This window comes from Sorex araneus, chromosome 4 (assembly GCF_027595985.1).
Source record: "Sorex araneus isolate mSorAra2 chromosome 4, mSorAra2.pri, whole genome shotgun sequence".
Classification (NCBI taxonomy): domain Eukaryota; kingdom Metazoa; phylum Chordata; class Mammalia; order Eulipotyphla; family Soricidae; genus Sorex; species Sorex araneus.
In genome coordinates, this window is record NC_073305.1 from 98,312,956 (window position 1) to 98,337,224 (window position 24,269).

The 24,269-nt window shown below is 38.5% G+C and overlaps 1 protein-coding gene across 1 annotated transcript in view; it reads left to right on the forward strand.

Moving 5' to 3' along the window:
* The first annotated feature begins 2,719 nt into the window (after window positions 1-2,719).
* COL19A1 (collagen type XIX alpha 1 chain) overlaps window positions 2,720-24,269 on the forward strand; it is a 383,293-nt gene continuing 361,743 nt past the window's right edge. Inside the window, exons 1-2 of the mRNA XM_004605970.2 lie at window positions 2,720-3,064; window positions 20,167-20,293. Of these exons, the coding sequence (XP_004606027.2) occupies window positions 2,954-3,064; window positions 20,167-20,293 (238 nt within the window). The 5' untranslated portion in view covers window positions 2,720-2,953. The remainder of the gene's footprint in view (window positions 3,065-20,166; window positions 20,294-24,269) is intronic.

Consider the following 24,269-nt stretch of genomic DNA (forward strand, 5'->3'; position numbering starts at 1 on the left):
GACATGTCTCCTAATCGGGCATTTGTCTTTTGTCAAATCTCCTTTCAGAGTCACCAATCCCTAGGAAGTGGAATAGCTACTAAACTAAGTGAAAGTCGTATCTGTGATAACTTCTCATTTCTAAGCTGCATGGATATCTAGGAGCAAGAATGACTTCTAGGAAGGAAACCAAACACAAAAACAATCAGTGACATATTTCTCAATGAGAATTATTTTCAGAAGCAATGGTAAAAATAACATTGAACATTCAAAATGTCCTAACTTACTTTGATGATTCTAAAATTTTATAGCTGATTGAGTATATCCTTTCACCCTTGAGAATATGACAAATGATAATGGTCTAAAAAGAAATAGACTAGGAAGTACATGTTAGCCAGGATGACAAGTCGATTTAGTAATTACAGTTAACAGTGAAGTCTGTTCATCGACTATTGATGCATTGAAGTATTTCCATGGAATATACATGGAACTCATGTATGGCTGTAACTTGTAATTTCAATAAAGAATGAACACTCTTATGGTCTGGTAAGGAAGAAGTTAGCTTGGGGGCAATGCTGAAATTCTTTCTTCTTTGGAAAATAGAAACTATTGAAGTCAGAGAAAAATGAAATAAATTCTAAATGGGGGAATGAAAAAAATGCAACATTGTTGGGAATATAGAAGTATAGTATAAAGGAGACCATAAAGCAGTAGGCACTGAGAAGACTTAGAAAAAATATATATTCTTTAAGTTTATTAAGGGCAATTATCAGAGCATAGGGAAATGTTCATTTAAATGACACTTAAATTATGTAAGTGGAGGATTACAAATATCGAATTTTTTATATTTATCAAATGGAATTTATAACTCATGACATAAAAATAGCTAAATATGTCTTTTTGGTAGGTAAGTGTTGATAGGACTTTCTTTAAATATATATATTTTTAAATACACGCATAACTAAACTAAATATAAGAAGCCTCGAACAATGTTGAAATAAAAAGTCCTAGAAGATACCATATTATTTTCAGGTATTCATTCACCATCTATAGCTTCAGGTGCAAGTGCAATACTTACAATTGCATTTAGGTACAATACTTACAATTGTATTTAGGGTAGATTTTTAAAAAAAGATGCTTGGATAGGGCCTCTTTTTACTTAGTCATTTTAGATTCAATAAAAAAGCATTGAATAAAAGACCTAAAACCTGGGCTATAAAATTTTGTATGATGAAACTAACTTAGATTTAAACCTTTTTTGAAAGAAATACACAGTAATATTATTGATCCCTGATGTTGATCTATTTAGAAATGAGGAAAGCAATAGACAATAATATTTTAAAATTATATTTATTCATTTGTTGTTTCTCCTTAAATTGTGAGTAGAAAAGGCATCATTTGACTTAGAAACAGAAACATGAGTTTGGCTATTTTAAAAAATATTAGAAAGATTATAAAGCTATTCAGATTTATTAAATCAATGCTGAAGATAAGTGATTTACTTGTGCAAAACAAAAAATTAGAGGCAATATTTCAGGTTTCCTGTGAGATAGTTTTAGGACCTTATTTAAAAAGGTACGGATGAAATGTAAATAAGTGATTCTAATAGTCTATTAGGGGAACAGAGCCTGGAAGTTTGTATCTTATGTTTACTAAAAAGTAAAACACAGTTTCTTAAGGAAAATAATTCAAATAGGATAAATAACATTTTTTAAAATTAGAGAATGATTACTGAAAATCTGATGCAGCTTTGTTGAATCATGCCTTTCAAATGGCCACTTGAGCCGTGTGACTCGTGATAGCTTCCCTCCTTGGCCTCATTCCATAGTCCTCATTCCATAGTCCACCAAAAATGAGTGATGAAAATAACATGGAAGGAAAAGACATCAGGAAGTACAAAATCCTGACATATAAACATGGTTTGCATCACTGTGAATAGGAGGTTTTAAAAGGGCAGGTATTTTAATTACAATGAAAAGTTTAAAAACCACTAGTTGACTCTGATAGTTTCATTTCAATGAAGGCAAGAGTTGGCTCCTGAAATTTTCCTTAAGGTCTTCCTTAATTTTGTTGTCAGCCTGAATTTATTTTTATATTGATCTATGAATGCTGACATGTGAAGCATAGTTCTATAATTTGAAGTAAATTTTAAACTGAAATAATTTTCACCATTCTGGATCAATAATATAATTCATCCTTTCTCCCCAACCGTGGCAATATTCAACTAAAAACATTAAACCAATGTGTCTGTTTTGGAATGCCTGGTTTACTCTTATGCATTTGATAATGGTTTTGTTTTCTTCCAAATGCGTGTGTACACATGCACACAATGGGTCTATTGTTATCTTAAACACCCACACAGATACTTTTCTATACCTACTTGTTGTGTGTATTTGTACACACAAACACAGACATAGATAACCCCTTGGGAGGGTGAAAGCAGGAAGTCCCTTCCACGCGTTCAAAAGGATCCCAAAGAGTTCAAAACCTAAGCTTCCTAGCACCAATCCACCAGAAAGAAGATACTGTATTTAAAAATCACAAAACCCTTTTTTTGGAAGATAAGCCAAATCACACAACCTTATGCCCAAGAGCGAGAGGGAGAGGCTTTCCAGACAAACTAACTTGATAGAAACTCCTGAGGTGCAAACCCAACCATTCATTCTATCCTTTTTTTAGCCCAACTGTTAAAAAGCCAATCATCTACCTGTGAACATCTGCTGGCGCACGATACTTTGAAGACACTTTGCTAATCAGAAGTGAGAACCTCGAAGCCCTTTGCCTCTCCAGCGGTCTTTCTATTTGGGAAACTGCTAATAATACAGAAAGCTGCAAGGTAGCAACTCGCCGCTCTCAGGCGACCTGGCTGTCATTGAGGAAAACCTGGGCATGAGTTGGAGGAGTCCTGTGTCGCGGAGTCCTCCGTCCTCGGCGAGTGGGAGGGTCACACTGGGCGAGACTAATAAGGGCAGAGATGCGTCCCCCTTCCCCACTCGCAGGGAGCTCGCTCGGGCCACTCCTCGGCGGTGCGGCAGCCCGGCCGCGACTCCACTGCGCCTCCGAGGGGCTCCGACGCACGGTCAAGGTAAGCTGCGGAGCTCTCGGCCACCGGCCCTTCCCCTCGGTCGCTCTCGCCCACGGGCATGTGTCATCTGCTCCGGCTTCTGTCCATTTGCGCGCATCCGCTTTTCCAGAAAACGCAGAAACGGGGGGCCCGTCCTCTCCCTGGGTTTCGGCGGCTCCCTCCCAGCAGCGCACACCTGCAATCACACATTCCCAGAGGTAGCTCAGGCGGGGGGCCCTCCGGCAAACGTGGGGGCACGGTGTGGCCAGAGGAGGGGCCGCCTAGCATGGAGTTCTGGCGCGTCTGCTCCCGAAATGCAGGCTTCGTGCTTTATGACTTTAGTTCTAGGTGGGTGTTCTCTGGGTGTCTGTGAAGCAGAACTAGGAGCACTGCTGATGCGGGTGAGAACGGACATCCAAGCCGGGAGAAAAATCCAATCCAAAAAACGCACAACGAATAAACTCAACATCAATTCAGGCCGTTGAAAATTACATATATATGTATGTGTGTACATATATACATATATGTAAATATGTATATTCTTTTGATTGCCGGACGGACACGTTACCCGCCTCCCTGTCCCCCGGCAGCGAGACGACAATTTAAGGGGTGCAAACTGGGAGACTCAGGGTTCCGGTGCTTGGCTTTCCCGCCCGCGGTTACCTATTCAGACCTGCAGGCTCAACCCTCCCCCCCTTTCCGCACCCCCGCCCCCACCAAATGCGGCTGGGGTGGTGTGGCGGGTGGAGGGGGGTGGTGGTGCACGGAAAAGGGGGACTGGGAGCTTTTGGGTGCAGAGGTGCGTGCGGGCCGGCATCCCGGGTCTCCCGCCTCCCGGCCCCAACTCCTTAATGACCCTGCAGCAGCACGCGCAGCGCGGCCGGCCCGGGCGCCGCCGCGGTCCCCGCAGTCCCCGCAGTCTCCGCCGCCGCGGCCGTGAGAACGTCCCGATGCCGGCGCTCGGGGAACGCGGCCCCCACCCCGCGCCGCCGTCAGCGCGCGGGCGCCGCCGGCACCGGGCGCGGCGCTGGGGAGGGTGGAGGCGCCGCGCAGCCGGGCTAGGGCGCTCGCTGCGGGGTCCCGAAGAAGTTTGTTGGCCGGGAACCAAACGCGCGGCCAGGCAAGCTAGCTGGTTCTGAGCCGGAGGGCATGTAAGCGAACCCGGGCAGGTTCTGGAGGGAGGGAGGGAGCAGGCACTGGACCTGGTCGGCCCGCCCAGGCTCCGGGAGCTCAGCGGTCCCGGCTGGTGGCAAGGTGGAGAGGAACTTGGGTGCAGACTTGTCAGCCTCAGGAGATGAGCTGGGGGTTCAAAAGAGGAAGACCCCGAGTTCGGAGTGTCTGAGAGTCTTTGGGCAAGTTTTGGGAGTGGGGCAGCACCCACTGAGGGCTTACTTCTGGCTCTGAACTCAGGGATCACTCTTGGCGGGTTCAGGGATTGGACCCAGAACAAGCCATGTGCAAGGCGAGCGCTTTACCCATTGTACTATCCAGCCAGCCTCATGCAGAGACTTTTAATAGGACTATCCGGAAATTACAATAGCGCGCTATCATGAGCCACAGTTTGAGGTCTGGGAAAAAAAGCAAGGCAAAGAGAATCATTGTTCAGCCTCCTACCCACAGTTCTAAGACCACTTTCATCTCCTGCCTGAGGTGAAGTCTTAGGAGAATCAAGATGGAAGGATGTCCTGGGGCTTAGGGAAAAAAAATCCATTTGCTTGTTGATGAAGGGGATGAAGTTAAACCAAGTAAAAGGTCTTCCCACCTCATTCCTAAGGAAAGAAAAAAAAAAAAGAGGAAGAGCTAAGGTGACTCCTCTTCTGAAAAAAAAAGAAAGAAAGGAAAGAAAAAAAAACAAAAAACGAAAACCCAACAAACAAACAAACAAACAAACAAAAAGAACCACACTATCGTTCTTGAAGAGAGTAAAAAACACAGCCTACTCATTTTTGTGGCCTTTCAAACACTTGCCAGTGGTTAGGGATGGTGGGGCCTTCTCCAAGTGTAGATCTTTGATGTGTCCTGCAAAGGAAAACCTGACATATTTAGGGGTTCAGTTGGTGCACAAGGTATAGAAAAGTCCTCTCTTGAGGACGATTGACTTTTTTGGTAGGAATATGTTTCCAGGATGAAAAAGAGGACAATCTGGAGATGTTACGGGTGAAGGGGAGAGAATGATTCTCTCCCTAGCTAGAAGAGGAAGAAAGTAATAGGTAGTTGCTATTACTAAAGGGTACCAAGGAATCTAAAAGAGTTTTCCTAAGAAAGGAGCAAAAAGATGTGTGGATGGACTAGGGGGTGAATTAGTAGCTGACATGAACAGGTCAGAGAAAGAGCTAAAAGGTGAAGAAAAATGAAGTGTGATTATTTTCAAAGCTGGGATAGCATCTCTGATAGTGATTTACTGTGATCCAAGGAAGCAAGCCATCCAGAATAGATGATATCAAGGGTATTCTTCAGAAATAGGACATTTTAAATCTGCTTTCTGGTCCTTCCTCTCCTTCTGCAATTCTTGCCTCCCCCCTTCCCAATCAGGCAGGAATGTCCAGTGGGTACATAGAGTGTGTGATTTTTAGAGGCCAGTGATATGAAGAGAGAAACCATGGCTATATGGCTAATTCCCGGTATAAATACAAATTAAACTGAAGCATTGAAATAATCTGTGCCTAATGTATTATAAACAATACATTATATATAAACTGATCCATATTTGTTTCTGTAGGCTGGTGTGTGTGTTTGTGTATATATCTTCCAACCTTCTTTCCAGGAGCAGTGAAAAGAGACTGGGGAAAAAAATTGAATGAGATTGGAGCTGGAGTATTTGAGGCAGGCCACGTGAGGATGTATGTGTTAAGGAGGCAGAGGATAATAAGGCGTAGCAGAAGAGAGCAAGTGGGCAGAGCATTCCAGCCAGAAGGAATGGCATGTGTGAAGGCTTAGAGGTGGGAGTGAACAGTCATGTGCCTGTTAAGACAGAGAACCCTAGCTAGGGTGAAACCTGAGATGAGAACAGATAGACTGCCAAAGAGAGATTGGAATGGAGAGGCTGAGACGAAAGGGTCTTCTTTGGATGTTTTGCTGTAGGCCATTTGTGAGATAATTATGCAAGGAAGTTTGCATGGAAAGATGAAGAATGCAGGATGGCAATAGTAGCTCTCTTACCTGTGCTTAGGTGTGAAGAGTCTCTGATCTTTCATTTTGAGATAAATTAGAGATAATTTGAGATTATTATTATTATTGAGATTGTTAAGATTATTAGGGTAGAAAATGAATATAGCTATTCAAAGAGGAAAAGTTGATAAACTAGAAAAAAACAAGCATATCAGTTTAAAATTTTAGTGAGATTGGAATCTTTAAATAGATACTTCAGTGGAAACAGTAGAGAATTGAAATTCAAAAAATGTGGATTATTTGTGATAACTGAAATTGAGAAGAATATTTTAAAAATTAATAAAGTCAGAACTTGGTTAGAGATGTCAACAATACAAACTCTTGAGGACAGGGAGAATTGGTTAAGCACACTCAAAGGGAACTTGATATAATGACATTGAAACAATTATTTGTTCTGAAGTGATGGAAAAATAATAAAGAAATAATAAATAACATGCCATAGACTTGATCAATTTTAGAGTAGAATACACATTAAGAACGAGGTTATGTTTTCTGTGAATGAAGAGAACTTCTTTAATAGTTTTTCCTTACTAAATAAATGAAATAATGCCCACTGAGCTTTCTTTTCTTGTTCTACAGGTAATTTCTCTTATACTTGTTGTCCCTTTTCTCTGAGAATTTGAATTTTAACACTTTAGCTCTTACGAAAAGTATACATTAGAATTTTTTTCTACTAACCAAAAGAAACCAGAAAAGGGTTTTGTTTTTACACATAAAGGTGAAAAAAATTAGCTTTCAGTGTTGGTTTTGCAGAAGCCACTATAGACATGATACCACTCTGAGCAGAGTGGGGGGGGAGGGAGGGAAGGAGGGAGGGAGGAAAAGACAGAGACAGAGAGACAGAGAAGGCAGAGACAGAGAGACAGAGACAGAGAGACAGAGACAGAGAAACAGAGAGAGAAAGAGAGACAGACAGAGATAGAGATACAGAGAGATATATATATATAGATAGATAGATAGATAGAGAGAGAGAGATAGATAGATAGATAGAGAGAGAGAGAGAGAGAGAGAGAGCACGCATTAGCTTCTTTCCTGGGAACTGCTTTGTATAAGCTGTGTATTTTTCATGTACTTCCTATTTTCACCATATACTCCTACTACTTAGGTTTGTTTCTTTTTTAAATTAAAAAAATGGGCACTGTGGTTTATAAACTTATTAATAGGATTTCATAACTGAACTATTCTAGCACCACACTCTCCAGCCAGGTGTCTGCTTCCACCCACCATTGTCGCAGGATCCCTCACCTATCCTCCCCACCCTGTGGTAAGCTTCCTACTGAAGATGAGTTCTCAGTTACTGCTGCCTTTGGACATATGTTATTCCCCTATTTTGTTTCTTCACATACTGCCCATGAGAGTTCACTTTTATTTGACTGACTTCGGTCAGAATGATACTTTCCAGCTCCATCCACATGATAGAGAACTTTATGGCTTCCCATTTTTCTTACAGCTGAGTAGTATTCCATTGTGCATATATACCAGTTTCTTTATCCACTTATCTGACTTTAGACACCTGGTTGCTTCCAGGATTTGGCTATTGTGAATAATGTTGCAGTGAATATTGGAGTGCAAGTGTCTTTTCTGAATAGAGTTCCCTAAATGCTGAGAAGTGAAATTACTGAAATTACTAGATAAATTCCTAGTTTTTCATATTGTTCATATGTTTTCTGAAAAGGATGGACCAGTTGACATTCCCACAAGCAGATAATGAGGGCCCCTTATCCCCCCATAGTCATGCAAGTATTGGTTTTTGTTCTTTGTGATTTGTGCCAGTCTCACTGGCCTGAGATGATATCTCACTGTTGTTTTGATTTGTATGGTGATAAGTGAGAGTATTTTTTTATATACTTTTGTCCATCCATATATTTAGCTTAGGTTTTATGTGTTACTTCATGGCTAAAAAATGTTTCTGTATCACTAATAGTAATTGCTTTTTCACTTTATACCATTTTTTATTCATAAAATATTCCATAGAATTTTTTTGGACAGTAGGGGAAGGCTTTATTCTCTACAGTTTTTCATTTCACATATATAAATGTTAAGTCCAGGAGCTAGAGAGGTCGTATGGGGGACAAGATAGTACAGAGCTTACCTTGCATGCAGCCAACCTCTTTGTCTTCCTAGTGCCACATGGTCCGTTGAGTATTACTGATGTGGTCTTGAAGTTCCCTTCAGCACCACTGGGTATGGCCTAAAAGTGCCCCAAACTCCACAGTCGTGGTGCAGGCAATCCCCAACATGGCAGGGCACTAGGAGTATTGCACATCCTTGAACCCTCATGTGAAACATCTGGCCAAAAATCATCAGCTGGGAACTCCAGCCCTCCTGAGTATCTTGTGCAAGACCACCTCCTGAGTTTTTAAAATGTTAATAGGATTGGAACAATAGCACAGTGGGTAGGGCATTTGCCTTGCACAAGGCCAACCAGGGTTGGATTCCTCCATCCCCCTTGGAGAGACTGGCAAGCTACCCATGGAGTATTCCATATGCCAAAAACAGTAGCAAGTCTCACAATGGAGACGTTACTAGTACCCGCTTGAGCAAATTGATGAATGTGGGACGACAGTGCTACAGTGCTACAGTTGAATTAATATCTGAGTCTTAGAATTTCGACTTTTCATTTGTTTAATTTTAATCTAAATAGACTTACCTTTCACCAGAGATTCCTACAGTGACTTGACCTATCACTATATTTTCAGAAATAGTATCAGTCGGTGTTGCCTTGGAAATCTACTTCATTTAAATAAAACAAAAACCAGAAAGTGATCTACTGGTCCCCCAGGCTATTCTAGCATTTTCCAGTGTATATGGTATCACCCACACCAAATAACACTGCCTATGGTTATATTTATCCTACAAATTGATAGTGCATGCTACCACTTATCAAGTTTAAGCAAAACAGGTTATAAGATCCAATATTTTCTCTTTTTTTTCTTTAAGATGTTACTATAAACAGGAATGTAAAAATATCCAGCACAAATTATTAGTGTAGTATAACGTGCTGGAGCAAAGGTAGCTAGAAAACTACCGTCTTGTAAAGTGATGAGTAATAAAATCTATTCGTGATGGTTCTTGCACATTTTGATAGAGATTTGATACGGAAGGGGGGATGAGAAATGAAGATAACTTTTTAAATTTCCACTTGTTTCCTTAAATGAATGATGATGCTTGACTTGCAGCTATAACATAATGGTCACAATATTTCTGTAGACTATTACAAAAGCTATTGTAATTAAAAGATAATTAAAAGATAAAAGGTAATTAAAAGACTATTAAAAGATAATATAACTTGCTTCAATTGTGAAAGATTTCTGCATCCTAAGTCCATTTTCCCCTTTATAGTCAATGGTAAAATTCTGAAACAAAACTGGGCTTTCTTTTGCAAAACTTGAGTTCACTTTCACCATATCTTCCAGACCCTTGGCTTTGACTCAAATCGACATAACTTTTCAGCTGGTTTTCTCAAAACGTTTATAGAATTTACGTACTACAGCTTCATTAGAAGAGATTATAAATATTGGTAAAGGAACAGATATGTGACACCTGCTCTTTTGGCTTAGTTATAAGATATTTTGCTAACTACAGTATGGCCACATTTTTCTGGTGGAATTTTATACAGGTATCTGGAGGGTAGCTAGGAAGATTTGATTTTAAAATCCACTCTTTACCCAGTAATACAGAGCTTCTGTTTATAATAAATTCTCTGAATACAGGTTCTTTCAGTGATTTGAAAAGTTAAAGCTCCTTTTCGAAAGTTTGAAAAGCATTTTTCATTTAACAGCCTATGTATCACTGTGTCACTGTATCACTGTCATCCCGTTGATCATCGATTTGCTCAAGTGGGCAGCAGTAATATCTCCATTCATCCTAGTCCTGAGATTTTAGCAGCCTCTCTTGACTCATTCTTCCCAGTGGTACCGCATTGGAGGCTCTTTCAGGGTAAGGGGGATGAAACCCGTCATTGTTACTGTATTTGGCGTATAGAATATGCCATAGGGAGCTTGCCAGGCTCTGCTGTGTGGGCAGGATGCTCTCGGTACCTTGCCAGGTTCTCTGAGAGGGAGAACCGCGTGCTTCCGGGAGTGTTGTTTTGTAGTCTCTGGATCTTGGCCATTGATGGGATTACACAGCGACTGTGGTAGTTTGTGGGTGTAGCTGCCAAGCTACTGGAAAATGGGGGGTCTGGGTGGAGGAGGCCCAGTCCCAATCCAAGCAGGTTTGGAGATCTCAGCCCCGGGTCCCGCACACCTGGGTTCCTCTGTCAGCTCCTTCATGTGCGAGGCTCCTTCGAACGTGTGCAGAGGGGCCTTGAGCATGGCTGTGGCTGGGTCCTGGAGGTCTTTGGCTGCCAGGGCTCTGCTCAGGGTGCGGAGAGAAACTCAACCTGCCTCGCTCGAGGGGCCCTGGTGAAGACAGCCAGGCACAGGGGCAAGAGACTGCCAACAACCTACGTAAAACAAATAGTTTCTATTTTCTCCTCTCTCTTCTTTTTTAGTGATACTTTCTTTTTCTATAGCAGGTTTCTGGCTCTGACCTAATATTTCTAAATCAGGTCTATTGCTCTGATCTAATACCACATTTCAAAGATGCAGAAAGAGCATTATAAAATACTAGATGAGATAATACTCAAATTGTTCATGTCCCATAGTCAGGTGTAGTTTGACTTACTCAAAAGCATTTTTTGACAATCCCCTACCATCTTTATAGCAAGCCACTGTTCCATTATTCAATTTACGCATTTTTCTCTTGTTTCCTTCTTACTATTTATCTCTTAAAGATAGTATGTTAGTGTATTTATTTTGAGTCTTCTTTCCCTGAGTGATACAGAGAGAGACTTCCCCTATTTGTCCCATTGCCATGTCCCCAATGGCACATAATAAGAACACTATCCTGTCAATGTAATAAAAGATTAAAGTTTACCATTGACCCTTTTTGTCCTTTTTGTGTTCTCTGTACATATGTATAGTATTAATAAGTGATTAAGTCGTCACATTCATAGTCCAATTTAAATACTCTTAGCATTAGAAACTTTAAGGAATGATCACTTTCCCCCTTCATTCTCTAATCCAAGCAGAATTCAAAATTATTCCAAGTGGCAAAGAGTGATAATTGTAGCTGTTTAGATAGAGGGACGGTCCAGACCTTCATGCAGCCAGTATTTCGCTACTTCCATGGAAGTGAGAAATCAATTGCACATAGGGCTGTCTGGATGATTTTAGAGTGTCTATAAGCTCTAGCATTGTTACCTGCTCAGGGCGCCAGGGCTAACACATTCACAATAATTCATTGCTTGGTCTTTTATAGTTTTGGGAAGGAACTTCCTGGTGTCCGTTAGAATCTTGATATAGAGAGAATGACAATATCAAGGAAAGTGTAGAGGATAGACTCATATCCTGGCAGTAAACATCATGGTGCAGTAAAAAAGTCATTCACACCTTAATTTGAATCCCAGATTTTAATATCTTCTCCATTACCTTTGTCCATTAATTCATATTTGTAAATACAAGTACAAGGCACCTAATACCTGTCTTCAACCTTGGCCAGAGGATTCCTACTCTCATCCCTATATTTAAGAAGGCTCAATATGGCCTTATTCTTGCTGAGCACAGGATTACGAGTTTATCAAATGCCTAAACTTCCCATGAGTATGCAAGATCCTGAAATTCCCTACTGAATGATCCTTCTTGCAGGATCTGGGAGACTCTTTCTTTGGCCCATCTTCCCAAGGGGAGGCCAAACAACTGGTGTAAAAAGATCCTAAAGGTGTCCAGAGAGGGGCTGGCTTGCAAGTGCTTTGGACAGGACGCCAACACCTGTTGGCGTGGCCCTACACGTGGGGGTGAGACCTCAGGGTGCTGACAAACTAGGAACTGAAAAGATGAGGGATGAATGTGGTTCTAGTTAGAACATGTTCATGTCTTGAACATTGCCCTATTCAATCTAAACTTGATTGGGGACTTCAGGTCTTGTTCTCTGCAGACATCTTGGTTTTCACACAATCCCTGTTTACATAAGTACTGGTGTGCCATTGGAAGAAATATAAAAAGGTTTTTCACTTTTGTAACACAAGATGAAAAGTGAAACCAACATTCAGTGTCTTTGGCAGCGGTCCTTATCAAGCACAGCGCCCCGGAACAATGAGAGTGCCCAAGCAAGCTCCTTCCAGCTACTTCAGACTGTTTATCATGCTGTTACTGTTTTTACTATGTTTGTGCTATTTTACATTTTGCTTAATATCATTTTGTAGTTTATTTTGGGGGTCGGTCTGGGAATTCTCAAAGGTTTTCATTTAAATTAATGGTAATTGCTTCTTTTCTTTTAGCCTTTTAAGCTTATGAAAGATTTCATAGTAACATTAGACTTTTGAGTATCAGAAGGAAAGAGATTTACATATATTTTAATCACTTATATTGTCTTTATTTTTAACTTTGAATAACTTAGACATATGGCACATGGAGTTATTATCCTATACCTGCTAATGTTAAAGACAGGAATGCCTGCTTCTCGAGTTATTATGAACATTCAAGTAGAGTAATGTTAAAGACAGGAATGCCTGCTTCTCGAGTTATTATGAACATTCAAGTAGAGTGTATAGCAATGTAACACTGTCATCCTGTTGTTCATTGATTTTCTCGAGCGGGCACCAGTAACGTCTCCATTGTGAAACTTGTTGTTACTGTTTTTGGCATATAGAATACGCCAAGGGTAGCTTGCCAGGCTCTTCTCTGTGGGCAGGATAATCTCGATAGCTTGCTGGGCTCTCCAAGAGGGACGAAGGGATCGAACCCGGGTTGGCCGTGTACAAGGCAAATGTCCTATGCTGTGTGCTATGGCTCCAGTCCTAGCATATATAAAGGAAATTATACTCTAGTTTTATTTGACAGAGGGTCCTGGGCCATACCTGGCTGTGCTTAGGGCTGTACACCAGGCCGCATTCTCACGGATCACTCCTGGAGGTGCTCAGGGAACCAAATGAACCAAATGGTTAAAGATGTTTCTAGAAGGTGTTCATAGGTGTTTTTATTTAATGTTTAGAAGAATTTGTTTTGAGACCTTGATAAAAGTTTGTTCTTTTTATCTTAATGTTCCTGGCTGAGTGGAGTACTTCTCTATTTAAATCAGTATCAAAACAAAACACTCAATAATAAACACATTCTAGAAATGAGTGGTAAGAAGTGATGTTAATGATGATGGCCCTTGAAATAGAAGATTTTCAAATGTCTCGAGAATTGTAAATGTGTGTTGTGTGGATCTCTTTGAGTTCATTTTATTTGGAATATTTTGGATATTTTGTATTGGTGGTCTGCATTCTATCTCAGATTAAGATAGTTTTGGCCATTATATCCTCAAATACTTTTTTCTGACCCTTTCTGCTTTCTACAAAATGAATGTTATTTATCTTGATATTGTCTCAAAGACATCCTAAGACATAAGACATATATGTACACACACACACACACACACACACACACACACACATATATATATATATATATATACATATATATACTTACACACCATATATATTTGGGGGATGTGGGTCTCTCAAGTAGTATTCAGAGGCCTGGGGTCCACTGCTCACAATACTCAGCCAGTTGAAGCTAATGGTTCACTGTTAGAGCTGTTTAGTCTGGGGGCCACCAGAGCCTCCCAGTTTGTGCTCAGGGCCTACAAGGTTGGATGTGCCATTCCTTTGGGCCATGTGGAACTGAGGTTTGAACTTGTATTCTCTCACAGCTTCTTATATTAGCAAGATTGGGAAAGGTTGTCAAGATGGTCCCTACCTGTCTTTTCAATTGGGCCTTATCTCCAAAGCTTTCTGCTTCTCTCCCAGATGCTATAGGTGTATATTGATCCACATGACTGTGATTATGGTGATATTTATACCTGCATTCATTTGTTTATTAGGTTCCAGGGTGAGTGAGTTTTCTTGTTGGCCTTTAAGGGTGGGTTTTCTATTCTTTAGCACTGTATAGCACTGTCGTCCCGTTGTTCATTGATTTGCTCAAACGGGCACCAGTAATGTCTCCATTGTGAGACTTGTTGTTACTGTTTTGGGCATATCGAATATGCCACAGGGAGCTTGCCAGGCTCTGCCATGCATGCGGGATACTCTCTGTAGCTTGCTGGGCTCTCTGGGAGGGACGGAGGAATCAAACCTGGGTCAGCTGTGTGCAAGGTAAATGCCCTACCTGCTGTGCTATCGCTCCAGTCCTCTTCTATTTTTATAGTTCTTCAATTCCCTTGGGTTTATTTCCTACCAGTCCTTGGCGCTAGAATTACAAGGACCCACCTTCATTGATCCAAATAGGAAGTTGGTGTGAATAATGAAGGTTTCAGCCCTTCCCCTTCTCCCCAAGAAAAGTCCCACAAGTTTAGGACCCATACTGAACATAAGTCTCCACATCCTGGCACAGTGGTTGGTGACGAGGATAGTGGTGTTGATGTTGGTGTTGGTGTTGCTGTTACTTCCAGTCACTCTCTCTCCTACTTGTCTTGGTGCTGTCCTTTGTATTCTGTTGTGGAAGCCCTATTTTCGGACTTTTAGTTCTTTTCTCATTGTGAATTGCTTCAAGTCTGTGAGAAGTGCTTCCCCCTTCTAGAAATGGAACACTCATATATAAAATCTTCTGTACTATATTTGAAGTACAGTGGGAAATGACACAGAGGTGAAGAAGGGAAGTGATCTGCTCCAACTTTAATTTATTTTAATTTATTTTTTCCCCTTCACTTCCCTTTGTTGTTTTATCATGTAGTTTGGCCATTGTTTTGGCGATGTCCTGAGACGGCCCTTGTTTGATTGTGGTGCTCACACATTCAGACGTTGTTCTTCACTGGAGTTCATATACTTTGGTTGCAGTCTTTACACATCTGTTCACCAGTCTTGCCCATTTAGTTGTGTTGTTCATGTACATTTTGGTTGGAGTGTTCATCAGTACTTGTACGCTGGTGGTCACCAGGGGTTGTACTCCCTGCTGCACATCCTTTTTAAATGGTGGTGCTATCCAGAGTTGCATATTGTAGCTGTGGTATTCTCACATATCTGGCTATGTGCTGAAGAGTGCATGCTCTGTTGCACAGTGTGGATGATTCCAGAGATCAGAACTTTCAAGTTAATGGTCATTAACTTGATGGTAGTGACTGTTTCACAGTGTCCTCATATATGTCATAATGTCAAATTGGGTATTTTCAATGATAAATACTCATTTTGTCAACAGTCCTTCTAAAATTGTGGGAGAACAGTTACTTGGGCTCTTTGAAGCAAAGTTTAGACTATTAAATAAAACTGTGTAAAAAATTATACACATAAAACTCATTTTGAATAACTGTAAATCACAATGTCTCAATAAAAAATTTTCAGTTAAAAAAATGAACTTCAAGGTAGCATTTGGTGAATACTAAAAACTTTCAAGGTAGCATTTAGTAAATTTAGTGAACCCAGGGATCAGACTCATTATGTTGCTTGCAAGGCAGGTGCTTTTAGCCTCTGAGCCATTCTCCAGACCTCAACTTTAGTTTGAATGAAAATCTACCTAGCACAATGTAGAGAATAAATTTGGACAGGAGACAGTAATGAACTGGGGAAATTAGTAGGTAAGATTTTGAGTCTAATCAAGGAAAATTGATGTAGTAAGGTGGTAGAGAAATGGAAAACATGGGATAGAACAAATTTGGGGGTGACAGTGATATGACTTGATGGCTTATTTGTGGAAAATAGTGAGGAGGAAGACAAAAGGATCAATGTGATGGGTTTCTAGTGTGAACATTATAAGCGTGCTAATTATTTAATATAATGACATGAAAAGAATACAATGTGACCAGAAGTGTTTGATTTAGATATAGCAGTATATAATATCCTGGAGATAGCTCAATAATAAGGTACCTGCTTTATAGGCAAAAGACCACAAGGTGAATTCCACTTGCTCACTGAGATCCCTTCTGTCTCAAAAAACTGTGTAATCCCAGTGCACCACAACTAAGTATGTAGGATTATCTCAACTAAAGTGTGGGAGAGTTACAACCAAATATAAAACTTCCAATAGGTATGGATGCCAAATGAGTATGACCCCGGCTCATCACAACCGCAACTACAAAGGAAAGGCAATGGGAAAAAAAGACATAATATAAAGGTTGTGTGATATCTAAAAGGGAGTACTGGTTATGCAACTGCACGAATGATATAATGTTCAGAGGGAATGATTGGATTGGAGATATAAATGTTATTTATTATTTTGTTGGTGCTATACCTGGGAGTGCTCAGTACTTGGGGGACTATAAGGGGAAAAAGGCTTGAACCAGGGTCTTTCTGCAGGCAGACCACGTACTCTAGCCTGTTGGAACTGTTTCTCTGGCCCAATGTAAATTTTAGGTTCATCATCTGATAGTATTCAAAGTGAAGAGACTTATGAGATCACCTAGGGAAACATTCTTAGAAAACAGGTGAGTGGTGCACACTGATTCTAATATTAAAAAATCGGGTAGAAAAAAGATATGGCGAGGCAAATTAGAAGGAAATTCCAGAGACTGTGAGAAGAGAGAGAACAAAGAGAATGACAGTTTCAGAAAAGAGGAAGTGCTCAATCATTTCAGTATTGGAAATGTCACTTGAAGTCAAATGGTGGAGAGAAAGATCCTTTCAAGTTCTTGCTGAACTGGGTGAGACACATATCAGTAGACTAATGGGAGGACAATTTTTTCAGTAATTGAAACATTTGATAAATGAACCATCCTATCTTATTCTTTAAGTACTTTGAATAGAAAATTTTAAAGCTAAATGCTATCCTCTATGGGGTTTAAGGAAATATGAGACCTAAAAAATTTAATTCATTTGCAATGATTGTATAATTTTGTGGTTTTTTGTTGTTGCAACAAAGACCAAAGTTCCAGTGAATTTAAATTTCCAGGATGCTTTGTCACTTATTTTGTGTTCAGTATCATTATCAATCTCAGGAGGGGGAGAAATATAATAATAAAACTTTACTAATTATCACTTAGAAATAAATGAAGCAAACAATTATAATAAGTGCTCTACTTGAAAACTAAATCCAAGGTCTTGTATTATGGTCATTCTGTGAACTACACAATTGAGTTTTTAATTGTATTCCCAGTTTTCAGATGAATAAATGAATTATATAATTTCTTCATAAATGGCAGAGTTCAGATATAAAGACACAGTTCTAACTTCTCTATTTTACTGCTAATTTATCAACTAATAAAAATCACTTTGGTTAAAAATGCAATCAAGGATGAAAATGCAATCTTTCTGGTAATTAGATAAATATTTTTGAGCTCATTTATTTGAAATATAATCAATTGTTTTAACATTTATTAATTTACTTGAAATAACAGCTAGGATGAGTTTGCAAAGTCATCTGAGAATTAGGACTATATCCAGATGAGAGACTTCAAAAGAAATAAGGCATAAACCAGCTGTTTGATATTTAGAACCACACATATGGTGTTAATATTGCAAATTCTGCTTCTAGCTATTCATCCAGAAATATCTAAAATCTTGAATTAATTTGAATATGCTGATCTTAGGGTATTTGGCACACACATAATCCCAAAAATGGCGAGCTTAATTTTTTCCTAAAGAGTATCTATTGACATTATTTAGGCATTTGGTGCAATGGATTCTTCTATATTTGATTTGAGTAAACATTGATGGAAAACAAATGATATATTTTCACATTAGAACTCTTAGAATTGCTATTCTGGTAATACTGTAACTGTCAAATATATTGAGGGAGTAATTGTATTTTCAGTTGAAAGTTATTTTCATGTTATTTCACTAGAAAATGAGATTAAGTACTGTAAATTCTCTGTAATTGGGATTTTACTTATTAAAACTTTTGTTAAAATAACCATAAAGTATTCACAAAGAGTTATCGAAGGCAACACACTAGTGCTAAATATATAATGCTCAGGATTTGGTGGTTAGAAAGAGAAATCAGATTGGTAGTACTATAGGGTCAGGAGCCTTGGGTACTTCAGTGGTGTACCTAGAAGAGCTAATACTGTTGTAAACATATGACCTGAGCTATAATAAATGGGGAAAAAAACAATCTTCTAAGGAGAAGGGATGGGTCCTTGAAGGGAACCTTGGGTCATTGGTTGACAGACATAACACTGATGGTGTAGTTGAAGTTGGAGCATTGTATATCTGAAAGTCCATTATTAGCAGCTTTGTAAATTATGATGTCTAAATTAATTTTTTAAAATATAATATGTTTGGAAAGCTAAGGTGGGGTATACATAACCATGAAAATGTTTTTCTGTATAAGAAAAGATGAGCCTTCATGAACTTAGTAATAACATTAAGTAGCAGCATAGTTGTAGCACTGTAGCACTGTCCTCCTGTTGCTCATCAATTTACTCGAGTGGGCACCAGTAATGTCTCCATTGTAAGCCTTGTTGTTACTCTTTTTGGCATCTCAGATACGCCACAGGTAGCTTGCCAGGCTCTGCCATGTGGACTAGATACTTTCAGTAGCTTGCCGGGCTCTCTGAGAGGGGTGGAGGAATCGAAACCGGGTCAGCCACGTGCAAGGCAAAAGCTCTACCTGCTGTGCTATCACTTAATTTTATAAAAATCTTATCATGTCTACAAATTAATATTTAGATAAGAAAATAATAAAGCTATAACTTAAATATAAATTATTGTATATAATAATAAAAGCACAAAAGAAATGTGCTTTTATTATTATATACAATATATAGGCAGATCAGTCTGTTTAAAGATAAAAAACAGTACAGCAAAAGATACAACAAATTGAAATCAACAATATGAAAAGTTTATTTTCAAATCTTCTATCTGGGAAGCAGTTAATGTTCAGGGTATATAAAGAACGTTTCCCATCTGACCACCAAAGAAGCAAACAAATTAAAAAAGCTGGGAAAGAATTTGAACAATATAGGATTCTCGAAAAATATGAAACTAAAGGCTAATAAGCACTTGAAAATATGTTCAATAATCCCAATCATTAGAAAAATGCAAATAAAAGTCACAATGAAATATCACTCTGGGTCTTTTAAAACGACTATTTAAAAATGAGGCATGGATGCAATAAACAGATGTTTGTATATTTAAGTGGGTAGGGCGTTTGCCTTGCAAGTGGCTGACCCGGGTTCAATTCCTCTGCCCCTCTCAGAGAGCCCAGCAAGCTACTGGTTGAGCAAATCGATGAACAGCGGGGATGACATTGACAGTAACACTGTACATTTAAGGTCATAGCAACACTTACCTTAACAAAATAGCCAAACTGTGGGAGTAAGTAGATTTTAAGCAGGTGTTAAGTGAATAAACAGATTGCATGTTTTCTTTGTTCTTTTTGTCATACATTGTGGTACTTATGTTTTACTCCTGGATCAATTCTGGAGGGATTATGGATGCCGGGGATTGAACCCAGGTTGGTATGCCAATAAGCACCCTACCCACTGTATTATTGCTCCAACTGAAAAACTTGTATTTTATACAGACATTGAAATATTACTCAGCCTTAAAGGGGAATTCTAACATATGGTTGAATCTTGACAACATTTTACTAAGTGAAATAAAGTCACAGAGGAATAAATACGAATTGCAAGAGGAAGAATTATAGATGGTCGTGAATGGGCAGAACAGTGAATGTATTTAATACTACTGAACTGGCTTAAAAATGGCTAAGATGTACACTTAAAATGGCTAAACTGGCATACTTTATGTTATGTGTTCATAAAATATTTGAAAACATGTTAATTAGTATTAAAGCCTTGAAAAAATGTTACACGAGGTTATACATAAGGAAATATTTTCAAAACTACCATACACATAATATTGGTATATAATCACATATATAATCATATCTAATCTATTTGTAATTATATCATAGTAAAATATATTGTTCTATTTTATGTAGATGATGAAAAGAATGGTATACAATAAGATAAATTAGAATATTTTGTCTTTATTGCAGACCTGTGTTAACTTGTTCACATGGTTTCGAGACACAATGAGACTCACTGGCTCCTGGAAACTTTGGCTTTGGGTAGTGATGCTACCGCTTCCTGCTTCCACTTCCGTGACTGTCAGAGACAAACCAGGTATCCAAACCCCTTCTTGTCTCACTTGCCAAATGTTATTTATTTAGTCTTTAAAATATATTATAAAACTCATTAAAATAAATTTTATGGTTGAAGAGGCCATAGGTTAAGTCTATTAATGCAAAGTAAATAATAATTGTCCCTTTCACGTGTAAATTACCTCATTATCCCACATGCTTAATGTATTAGTAGAAATGGTCATTTGTCTCACTGATATTTACAAATACAAATATATGTGTATCACTCTCTGTATAAATCACATTGTATATTTCTTCCTTTCTCTTTTAGTAATGTTATTTAAATTATTAGTGTGGAAATTCATAATTAATTAAAATTTTCAGGGACATAGCTTGTCTAAATTAAGCAAAAGTGAAAAAGGAGATACAGAAAGAAATAAGATTTAATTTTATGTAAGTATATTCATACTGTCACAAACAAGGCACAAGATAGTTTTAGATAGTTTAACAGTCATTAATGCCTTTCTAAAAGCAAAATAGATAAATACAAAATATTTACTTGTAACTCTTAAACTTAATATTCTCATATTTATTTACAAAGCACTTGAAGGTAATTTGGAAAAATTATGAGCACCTCTGATTTTAAAAAAGAATCATAGGTGATTTGAAAGACTTTTCTGAATATTAATTACTCACAAGTTACTGACCTAGATATACTTTATATTGTGCAGTTGAAGGAGTTATGTTGAAGAAACTATCTGCTAAAAGAAAAATCAACTCTCCTATGCAAAGATCACATATGATTATGTATTTAGAGCCTCAGTCTTACTATGTTATGCTTTAGATTATACTTTTAATAATTCTTTTGCGAAAGGTATAAATACACTATGAGATTTTTTAGCTTGAAGCATAAAATTATAAAAACTTTTATAGGGCTGTAATAAGCATGAGTCTTCAACCAGTAGGCATATTTTTATTATTGGATAGTAATTTTTCAAGATGAGTAAAGTAATCCATATAAAAAATTGAATATAATACTACTGTATAAGTGAAATCTAGTGGTGTCATACTTTTTTGCAGGAAGCTTTTATTTTTAATGAAGAAATACATCAGAAGTCACTCATGGCAATAAAAGTACATAACTTAAGGGAATTTATTTTTCTATTTCTCTCCCTTTTAAGGAACATAGTAAGTAGTATAATTTGGAACTTGATCAGAAGAAATAGAACTTGTTTGGTTAGAAAGGAAAATGAATAAGTAGAACACAGTTTTTAAGAGCATACTAGTGCATTATAAGTTTTCTTGAGAATAACAATGGTTTGGAGAAATTACAGAAATGTTTTTTTTTCAAATATAGTATGAGCAAGGATCACCTGAAGCAGTGATTTTGTATCCCACTTGCAGAGTATCATTGTGGAGTTGGAACAGGGTGAGATCGAGTGCTTTACATCTTTAGAACTGGAGAGAAAGTATACAGGTTTAGATCTTGCCTTGTGATGTATTTTGCGAACCCGTCTAAATCCCATCTACACACACAACCTCTGACCAGGTGTAGTCCTTGAGCACAGAGTCAGAAAATGGCATCTGAGCACTGCTAGGTGTGAACCCCCTCCCCAATTTTTTACATTTAACAAGCTTCTGGAAAGAATCTAATGCAGGATATCTGAAAAAAAAAAACAAAAAACAAAAAACAAAACACTTGGAGAAATACCTACCTTTCAGAAAACTTACACGCATTTTAAAACACTTTCCCCCCTCATCTTCCATCCTTCACCCTTTTTTTTCTGCTTTTAGAGAATTGTTTTTTTATTTTAGAATTTTAAGGACCTGACGTGATAGTACAGCCAGTGGGGTGCTTGCCTTGCATGCAGCTGACCTGGGCTTGATCCTTGGCACCCCCATATGGTCTGGTCCAGGAGTGATTATGCCTAAGTGCAGAGCCAGGAGTAGCCCCTAGGGACACACAGCTGGGCATGGCTCCAAAACAAAGCAAAACAAAACAATAAATTTGGGGGACAACTTCCAAGTGGTGCTTGCTTAGGAGCGGGGTATTCTACTGGCAATCGTACTGTCTCTTCAGACCCTCCCTTAACTTTTTTTTGCTTTTTGAGTCACACCCGACCATGCACAGGGGTTACTCCTGGCTCTGCACTCAGAAATTACTCCTGGCGGTGCTCATGGGACCATATGGGATGCTGGGATTTGAACCCGGTTTGGAGGCGTGCAAGGCAAATGCCCTACCCTCTGTGCTATCACTCCAGCCCTGCCCTCCCTTAACTTTTTATATTGCTGCTCACAATATCAACTTTCTTTCATCTTTTATTATTTCAATTTTTGACTTAGTAACTTTTTTTGTGGTAAGGATATTTAACAAAAGATCTACTATCAAGGAAGATTTAAGTATATACAACAAAGTATTGTATAGTAAGGGCACAATGTACAACATATCTTGGAACTTAATTGTTACCTTACATCTCTGAACCATCCTTATTTCAGGTCGCCAGTTTTCTGCCTTTGTAGTTTTAGTGTCTCAATTCCGTTATATTATATGCAGAACTGTTGAGATGTGTATATTCTGGTGGAATTTCTTTCCCATATTAAACTTCCTGAAAGGTTTTTCCTAAGACTATGAATTCAAAATTATTCAGAACTTAGACAAGTTTCATGTAAATGAAGCTTGAGCTTCGTTTATTGAATGGGTTTGTATTATGCCATTTGGTAGAAGGTGCTCATGAAGCAGCACATATTGAATATGCCATGGAAATTGCTTAAATTCAAGAATCATTCCCATTAATTGCCAATGTCACCATAAGACTGTCATAAATATTATTTAAGAATATGACACACTGAGCAGGGCCTGACAGGAGCTCTTCTTGTGTCTTGTGTATCTGATTCACAACACATCATTCCCGTTTTAGTTTCCTCATGTGCAGACCTGTGCGTGTGGTCACTAACCATTTACCGGAGGGAAGTGACTACGTCTAAAAATAAAATATAACAAATCTGAGGCTGAGGCTAGGGTTTCAACTCTGGTGTCTGTGACTTGTCAACAGTCTCCTGTTAAACCTAAGTATACAAAGAATAAATTGAATCATTAATTGCTTTATACTAGTATTATGGTATGTTTAACAATTACTTAGATTCGTGGCCCAGTTGGGACAGAAATTAAAAATAGTATGGAGAGATTAACTGGGTTGTTTTTAAAATGGCAAAGTTATGAAGAATTTAATTATTTCATACTCTCATCAATTTTGTTATTATATTGAGATTATAAGGCTAGTTCTTGATATAAGGCAATTCATATAATTGCATAGTTCATGTAGCATATCAATTTTGAATGTGGAAGTTTCAACTTAGTTGTCAGAAGTGAGTGGGGCAAAAAGTATTAAAACACATATATATATAAAATTTTTCTTTAATTAATTACTTTGGTTGCTTACATTTTTCCTCTATGATTGAAGTTTATCAAATTTTTAGAGGTTGTACTTTTCCTCTACTTGTCCTAATTTGTTCTAAGGCACTGTAGCACTGTAGCGCTGTCGTCCTGTTGTTCATTGATTTGCTTGAGCAGGTACCAGTCATATCTCCATTGTGAGACTTGTTGCTGTCTTTGGCATATTGAATACACCATGGGTAGCTTGCCAGGCTCTTCCATGCAGGCGAGATACTCTCGGTAGCTTGCCCGGCTCTCTGAGAGGGATGGAGGAATTGAACCCGGGTCAGCCGCATGCAAGGCAAACACCCTATCCACTGTGCTATTGCTCCAGTTCAGGCAATAGTACTGAATTATCAGTAAGGGCAATAAAGGCAATAGGAAAAATAAAAGCAAGGTAGAGTAAAAGCAATGAAAAATATGCAGACTAAATAAAGAGAAATTGAATGCTATTTAATAGTTTTTTCTCTTATTTATAGTATAACTGCATAAATTAGACATCAGACAATATTAATAAATTTTTTAAATGATTTTTCTACTTTTACAAGGAAAATCTAACATTATAATATTTAGCTTTTACTAATTG